The 8,692-nt window shown below is 39.9% G+C and overlaps 1 protein-coding gene across 1 annotated transcript; it reads right to left on the reverse strand.

Annotated features, from left to right (window-relative positions):
• Window positions 1-4,589: 4,589 nt before the first annotated feature.
• Window positions 4,590-6,749, reverse strand: LOC115622133 (SOX domain-containing protein dichaete). The gene has a single exon (XM_030515990.1). The coding sequence runs from the start codon at window positions 6,566-6,568 to the stop codon at window positions 5,357-5,359; it is 1,212 nt and encodes a 403-aa protein (XP_030371850.1). The 5' UTR covers window positions 6,569-6,749; the 3' UTR covers window positions 4,590-5,356.
• Between the last annotated feature and the right edge of the window lie 1,943 nt (window positions 6,750-8,692).

Raw genomic sequence — 8,692 nt, forward strand, 5'->3', positions numbered from 1 at the left:
AAAAATTTTGCCTTAAAATGGAACTGAGTTGGATTTGTTGAAGGTTTTTCAATGATCATATGCATAAATTATTTGTTAAATGCTTTGGTAAAAGCTACGTACGTCCTTGCGGCTTGTACAGAAAAAAAGTTGAGTAAATTGCTTAAAGTATTTCAGATTTCCACCAGTATCTAAAATATAGTTGGAAAAACTTTTCATATCTGAAATGTATTCTATATGCAGGTAAATGCCTATGAAGTTCTTAGAAACTCTCGTATTCAGCATTAAAATTAAAATTATTTAAATATATTAAATACATTTTATTTACCTGCTCAGAATTTTTATTGCGCCCAAAAAAAGGTGAAATACAAATTTAAAAAAAAAAAATTAATAAGAAATAAAATGGCAAATAAAATGTAAAATAACAAATTTCATGAAATTCACAAAAAAAAGTTTTAAAAATATTTTATTTGATAGGGAAAGGGGTTTTAGTCAGTCCAGCATATCACATATTATTTTTATGGGTTCCTTGAATTTGCTTAAGGCCATACAATAGCTAATTGGTGTCCTTAAACAAATGAGCTTGTGCACACGGTTCCATACCTGATTTGCTGCTGCCTAGTTATGGCGGGCAATGTTAATCTGTTCCTCAGATAAGTCATTGGCATTTTTGCACAGTTAATTGTATAGTATTTGATCATTTCTTGATACAATACTTGTAAAGTCATCTTCAGTACTGTCCAAATGCTTGTGAACCACTGTGCCAAGTTGCCATTGCAAATGTGAAACAGTTTGACAATGCCACCACCCACAAATTAGGCCTGTAAGCAGATGCCACCAACACCGCGGCATCGTCGCGGCCATGTTGCCCACCAAGGGGTGTCAATGTTGTTGCCTTTCAACCACCGCAAGCATTTTTGACCCCTTGACAGCGGCCGCGAGTGGGTTTATGGCACCTTCTCTTTCACCGAACTGGCAGCAGCCAGTCCAGACAGACAGTTAGACAGACAGACAGGCCATTATGATGCACATTCCATGTAAAAACAATTTTGGCAAACATCAACGGAGACGACCTCGTCGCAATTTGGCCAACGAATTGTATCACAAGTTGCGCTAATCCGCTTGGCTAATCCACTGGATTAGCGTTTGCATTTTCACTTAAAATACAATATAAAAACAAAAGACAAAAAAGTGGAAAGCAAAACAATATAAAGTGGAAAAACGTCTGTGATTAATCCGGGTCGCCATCACCATCACCATTGCCGTCTGCCCTCGCGGTCAGGTACAAATGGCGTGTCCGCGAAACAAAAAACGCTACTCGCTCAGCTTGTTATGCACACTCCTTTTGCTTTCCGGCTCCGACGCTAATCCGCAAGCCAATAAAGTCGTAAAAAAGTTATGACCGCTTCTTGGTCTCTCGGACGATTTGTTGTCATCGCGCGGGCGGGCAATTCGCATTCCTTTGTCTTCCGAAATTATTTTTGTACACATGAAGCGGTAGGTGGGCCGACGGCGATGCCAAGGCCATCATAAATGGCCGGTAATTTGTAGCAAGGGTTTTTATTTACTGGGTCCTTAACGCACCATGAAATTAGTCGAGAATTTCTGGTACACACACCAAACACATCCTTCGTTGAGAGCATGAATGTAAGAGCTTTGGAAAACTTTCAATGTAGCAACAACTAAAAGGAAAAAGTATGAGAATTTTCGATTGGTAGGTATACTCGTATATCAAAATAGAATGCATCTACATTTTTGGTTCCACAAAATAGCATATTTATTTACGAGTATGTTATCTAGATTATTACAAAGTAGAACTAATATTGTTGGGAGTAGTTTAGAAGACATGAATATAAAAGCTTTGAGACACAATGAATGTAGTAAGAACAAATTAAGGGAAGTATTCGATTTGAAGTTATGTACGAATCATTAAATTGAAAGCATCGCGTTCTTATTCCACAACAATACATAAATACCTAAATAATCTAAACAGGCAGTCAAAAATATAACTGACTGTGATGATAGTATTTCTGGACGTACATTGGAGCATCGAAAATTGTTTAGAAATTAAAATAAATGCTTTAATAACACAAACTAAATACATTTTCAAAAAACGAATATGATAGAAGAAAAACTGATACAACTATTATCATCCAATATATTATTGTAGGCAGAAGGGCTCTGCAAATAATTTCCGAAAAAAAAAACAAACCTAAATCATTTTAACTATACTGTATGTTCTCAAGATTTCACTTCAAAGATTTTATTTCAATAAAACAACTTTTTTGAAATCAACAGGAAATTTTAGCTTTTAGTACTTTCTAACTTTTTCCTCTGGATTTAGGTGTGAAAAAAATTAATGGTCGCTACCTATAATGACGAGATGAAATTGCATCTAAGAAGCTTAAATGGTAGGTTGAGAACATATTCATGAATGATAAGCATGTCGAAACACGTCAGCTTTTTCGTTCATATTTTCGAAAATAAATTTATTAGAGATTAATATATTAGAGCACGATTACAAAAATTATATAGCTACCATAGCATCGATCGATCACTCATAAACAAATACATTTTTTGTTCGTCAAGATATCGTAAGAAAATTTGGTTTCTGTAAGTTAATTAACATGCTTCACTGTAATCAGTAGTTTCATCGAAATCGACGCAAAAATGCAAAACTATTTTTAGTACCAATAATTTTTTGGTAATTTTTAAAATTTTTTTAATAATGTACTGAACTGTAATATATAGTCTCATCAAACTTTGTCGTATAGTTGCCATAGAAAAGAGTGTTGCAAAAAAGTTTGTTTTAGTTGTCGGAAGCGAAGTAGCGAAGAGGTTGCGTATACACGCCTAATATTTTATATTAATCACAATTTCCTAGGCAACAATTTCGAAACCCATTAAGAAATTAAAAACTGCAACTAAATCGTTTGAAATCTGTTTTCCTATCTGACTGAGCACTTCAACATTAAACGCATAGTATTATGACCTACAATAAAGAAGAATTGCTTAAATATCTCTTTTTATGGTGGCTGCAGCATCGCTTTGAAGCACTTTCCATTTAAAAACGGGAGTTCCTAAAGATAAAGATTGCTAACCACTTCTATCCAGCTATTTGCATATAAATATGTACAAGTATGTATGTACTATAAATATGTATGTTGTATTTCAGTGGGTAAATTTTCCTCTGTGTGCGCCCTATTCTATTCCACTTTACACCTCATGCAAGCAATCTTTACATAATTATTCAACATCACGTCAATGCAAAACAAATATTTGTGATATTTCATATCTGTGTATAGGGAACACGCAGTATCACAACAGTTCCAACAGCAACAATACAATAACAATAACAACAATAGTCAATATTTGATATTTTAACACATTTCACGCACACACATACACACACACACACACGCATAAAAATTACGGCAACGGAAAACTGACGAGGAGCCGCTGAAGACAATGCAAGTGGATTTATTAATGACCGCAATTATTCTTATTATTATTATGTACAAGCTAGGAATAACCAACAAAAAAATATATATGTAGAAATAAAAAAAAAATCTGTAAACTCGTTGATTTCTTCGTCTAAGATTTCAATGCTTGGGCCCCCGTTGCGCCGCCTCAGACAATGGCCCCACATGGATACGAACCCCGAATACCGAACACCGAATATCGAATGGAAATACCAATACCTGCGCGACTGTTGCCTTTGTATCTTGCGTTTTGTTAGACGAGGCGCAAAATAAACGGCGCATTAATCAATGAAACGTATACAACGACAAATAGTTGTATAATGTTTCCCAAGACAACACTTCGGCAAATCGAATTAAAGCTGCTCATTAGGAAAACAAATCGGACGGGGCGTGCGAAAGTTGCAAATCTGCCAAGATGTTTCATTTTGGGAATTACAAATGATTAGATTATACTTCTGTGATTAATATTTTATAAAAAAAAAAAAGAGTAGCCTTTAGCACATTACAGACAAATTAAAATGTTTGTGGTTGCCTTTGTTAAGAGATTGTGCGCATTGTGTTGAGAATAGATTTCACAAATTGCGGTGTGGAATATTTGCTATTTAGCATAAATTCATATTTTCAATGCAAATTGGCCTGAGAACTTTCTAATAACCTAAATATTTTGAAGATCTTTGTCTGAGCCAATTAAGCTCAAAGCAATTTTGATTGCTGAAATACTGATAGCGCTGGGTTTGTGTAGAAAATATCCCAAAATATCTGGTAAACTTCCAAACAATTTTTTTGTATTTATGTGAAATAGAATATTATACAAAACTTAATTTTCTTTGGAGTATCAAGTCTGAAAAGAGTTAAGGAAAAACAATGCTATTACATTTAATTATATTTTGAAAATCGTTTAATGGTGATTTTACGCCAAGAAATGCTGTTGAACCTAAATAAAATTTATTTACCATATCTATAGCCTTCAATTGAGGTGTTAGACATAAAACGATTTTTTGTACAAACTAAAAAAATATCAACGATTAGAAAAAATAGGTGTCAGGCCGACTCCACTTTTTCCTTAAAAAAAGAGTCTTGAAACACCTCAAACATAATCCCCACAGTTGTAGAAAATATAGTCAATAGTTTTCGGCTTTACATAATAAGATGTAGCGCATGATTTTATTCACTTTTAAATAAGTATTTTAATTTCGCTTAGAACTATGTTTACGTTTAATAAAATTAATAATACATACAATATGTTTTCTTTCTCTGTGCATAGGCTGCCGAAGCGGCGCTAAAACGAATTTGCTTGGTATTTACAATTTTAGATTGATATTCTGGGGATTTCTTGGGGTTTTCTTGCCTCAGCTTCAGCAACTAGGAGAGTGTGCTGGGAAAGTGGAATGGGAACAATAAAAACAACAAATAGAGCGCACTTAAAACTAAATAAAATTAATTTACAATTAGGTTGCCTTTTTGTTTTTGTTTGCGTTTAGTGACAAATAAATAAAATTTTATATGTAGCATTATTGGCTTAATTATTGGCTAGGAATGTGTACTTTTTTCATGAAATTTTCCTCAACTTGCTTTTTGTTAATATAGTTTTTTCATAGATTGTACTAAAATGTAGCGAGCGTGTTGGAATAGAGAACTAGAGCTGATAGAGTGGGAGAACTAGAGTTAGATTTAGGGTTAGAGTAGTCTCGCTTACTTAGAGCTTTCTTAAAGATTTAAAACCAGTGGATCACTTTGGGAGGGGTCTCGAAAGCGTCGGTTGAGAACTGGCCGCCTTTTTTTTTCTAAATGTTCGACCTCTTAAACGCTTCCAACAACAATGCAAATTGTACTTTACTCCGATGTGCTAGCTGTTAGCTCAGCTGCTAGCTCAGGCTAGCTGTCCAGCTATCGTCCTAATATAAAACCGGAACCGGTCGCCTCAGCGCACTGTCCATGGAGGCCTCCATGCCATTGGGCGTTATTGTGCCTGGCGAGGATCCCGGCGACGAGGTTGACGATGATGTGTAAAGACCAGCGGCCGCTGCATTGGCAGAGTGTGCTGCATATAGCGAGGGTGCTGATATGCCCGAATAGATGCCGGAATAGAAACTGCTCAGGGTGGTCGGTGGCAATTGTGGTGCTTGTTGGGCCTCCAGCACTTTGTGCGACTGGTTGTTGGCCGCCGCTGCTGCAGCTGCCTGTGTCTGATGCAGTTTCGAGAGGGCAAGCGGATCGAAGCCTCCAAAGTAGGGCACTGGATAGGGCTGATCTAAGTGATGTGAGGGCGCAAAGTAGGGTGGCAGCTGATGGAAGGGATTGTAAGATCCAGGGCCGCCAGCACCATTACCGCCTAATTTCTGTTGTCCGTTGCCCTGCAATTGGAGAGCGCCTTGGGGTCCGGCAGCCAGTGGATTCTTGGGCTTGCGACGTGGCCGATACTTGTAATCTGGATGTTCCTTCATGTGGAGGGCGCGCAGGCGTTTCGCCTCATCAATGAACGGACGCTTCTCCGACTCAGCTAGCAATTTCCATTCGGCACCCAATCGCTTTGATATCTCAGAGTTATGCATCTTGGGATTATCTTTGGCAATCTGGCGACGCTGCAGACGAGACCAGACCATGAAAGCGTTCATCGGTCGCTTGATGTGTCCCTCCTGTCCCGGTGAAGTGGCCAGGCTGTGCATATTGGCGCCACCATTGCTCAGAGAACCGCCGCCGCCATGTGAAAGGCCGGCATGTGGGCCGCCGCCGAGTCCCGCCGAACCCAACGAGCTCTGACTTCCCAAACTGCCAGCGGATCCGATGGAGCTGTTGGGCGAAAGTGTCTGCTGGCCCGCCACCGTATGCATGTGACTCAGGGCAGCGCTCTGGGCCATGTGGTGACCCATGCTTGCAGTGCCCATACTGGGATTTCCGTTGCTCGCCGCATGACCACCGACCGGTGAGCCGCCCATGGCTGCCGAAATCTGTGAATAGTGCAGCACTCGCTTGATATCCATATCGCTGGGGCTCAGTTGGGCGCCTCCGCCGCCGGCGGCCTGTGACATATAGTCGCCGGGTGTGGGCAAGTCCAGACCCTGGCCTAAATGAAAGCCATAATTGGCATGTGTGGATAGGGTGGCCATCACTTTTAGTGCACTTTCTGAATGTAGTATGTTTTACTTTGATTTGATATTGTTGGCTATTTTTCTGTGGCTCTTTCTCGTTTTTCACACAAACACACAAGATCACTTTGCTCACACAATAGTTTTCTAATGTTTCTTTTTTATTTGTATAAATTCTTCTCACTGATTTCTTCCTCGCTTTCTATTGCTGCTGCTGCTGTTTTTGTGCTTCTGTTCGGCTCAACAGCTTCACACTGACTGATTTGTCTGCGCAATAATTGAGACTGACACGACTTCAACCAAATCCAGTTTCAGCTCAGTTTCAATTTCAATTTGAGTTCTGCGTTCTCTCGCTGCTGTTACCAGAAAAACCACCCCGAACAGGTAAGCGACGCGTTAGAGTGAGATGGCGCATATGCAGCTTCAAGCCTACCTGCCTCTGTACATGTGGGTATGTGTGTATTCGTGCAGCCAACGGCAATTGTTGTGCGACTCTCTCAACGCCAGGCGCTCTCTAGCTCTCTTTCATATGTGTGTGTGTGCGTGCATTGTCTGGCATTGCCGCCTTTGTTCCATTGGCTCCTTTATGAACGCGCGTTGTTGTCGTTGTTGTTAGTTATCGTTCTCGTTGTACTCGTCGTTGTTCGTCGTCGTCGTAGTTGCCGTTGGCCCATTGAGAGGGGTGTGTTCAATAGCCGTTTGTTGGCCCAAAGAAAGAGTGAATAGCAGCGCTTCAGTTGCTTTGGTCGCTCATCGTTTGCTCGTTGCTTTGTTGCTGTTGTTTTGAGCCATGTGTGTGCGCGCTACTACTCTGGCCTATTGTTGGTGTGCTGCTACTGCGCCTGGCTTAGTAGTTGGTCGGGTTGTTTCTGTTGTTGCATTTGTATTTGTAGTTGTAGTGCTGTGCTCCCATTTTGGCTTTTGTTGCAGTCCACTCTGACGACCTCATTTGCATACCCAGAAGCGGCAGAAGCAAAAGCAGCAACAACAACGACGCACACAACGACACATAACTGGACATATTGGGCACCACAGCAACATGAGTCTCCTCCACCCGTTCCCCAAACCACCCGCTGGCGCTTCCCTTCTCGTTCCCTCGTCCACACCTTGCACTGCATTGATTTTTGTGGCTCACAATTTCCGCTTTTGTTTTGAACGCTGCATCCACTTCCGCGCATTGTTGTTGTACATTATATTGTGTGCAAGAGGGTGAGTGTGTGGGTTGCGTGCATGTGTATGTGTGTGAGAGCGCGCTTTATGTACCGTTTGTTCAACCAATCACAATGGCTCTTTGGTGTGAATTTTTTTGTATGCGCGTCCATTGTGTGTGAGTGTGTGTGAGAGAGTGCATGAGTGTGAGTGGGAGAGCGTGGTGTGAGTGTGTGCTATATACAAGCCGCATATGTATTGTGCAATGTCTTTCAAAAGGATATAGAAAACACGCTTTCTATTCTGTTTTTGTTGTTGTTATTCTTGTTGTTGTCTTATTGTTGTTCCCGCCGTTGTTGTTGCTTTTCTCCTGATGCGCTCGAAAGGATATTACTGCAATTATTTACTTATTTGGGCAAGAAAAGTGTAGAAAAAACGAAGAAAGTCGTGTATGTATATACAAAAGGTAAATGCGCTGAATGGCTAAAAAAATATACTTGTATACTCGTATGTACATATGTACAAACATACTTGCATACAGTCATACTTATGTATGTACATATATGCAGAGATATCATATGTAACACATTCACATACATACACACATGACCATGTGCTTCCAGTTGCTTTTGATAATGTGAAAAAAATAAAAAAAAATATATACATATATAGTGGACAAAAAGGACACTGAGCAAAAGGAATGAAAATAATGCACGCTTTCAGCTTTCAAAGCCTTCGTTTTGTGATGAGAACCGACCAAACTGTTGATGTGTTGTAATGGAAAAAGTTTTTCCATCTTTTGCGCGCCTCACTTTTCACTTAGCAGCAAAGAAAGAGAGCAGAAAAGATGAAAAAGGAAGAACTTTTGCTTTTTGCCACGCTTTTCACAAACCCAAATGTTGCTTTTTATGCAATGGGGCCGGCCATTGTGGCCGCTTTGTCGGATAAAGGGGGGAGGAGTGGCTAGGCGCTTGGTGGGTGTGGCTCACTCAGTCA

Source organism: Scaptodrosophila lebanonensis, unplaced genomic scaffold (assembly GCF_003285725.1).
Source record: "Scaptodrosophila lebanonensis strain 11010-0011.00,11010-0021.00 unplaced genomic scaffold, SlebRS2 tig00000043-arrow-pilon, whole genome shotgun sequence".
Lineage (NCBI taxonomy): Eukaryota > Metazoa > Arthropoda > Insecta > Diptera > Drosophilidae > Scaptodrosophila > Scaptodrosophila lebanonensis.

Excerpts from the sequence above, each read along its gene's own strand:
- LOC115622133 (XM_030515990.1), bottom strand. The coding sequence starts at position 6,568 with ATGGCCACCCTATCCACACATGCCAATTATGGCTTTCATTTAGGCCAG.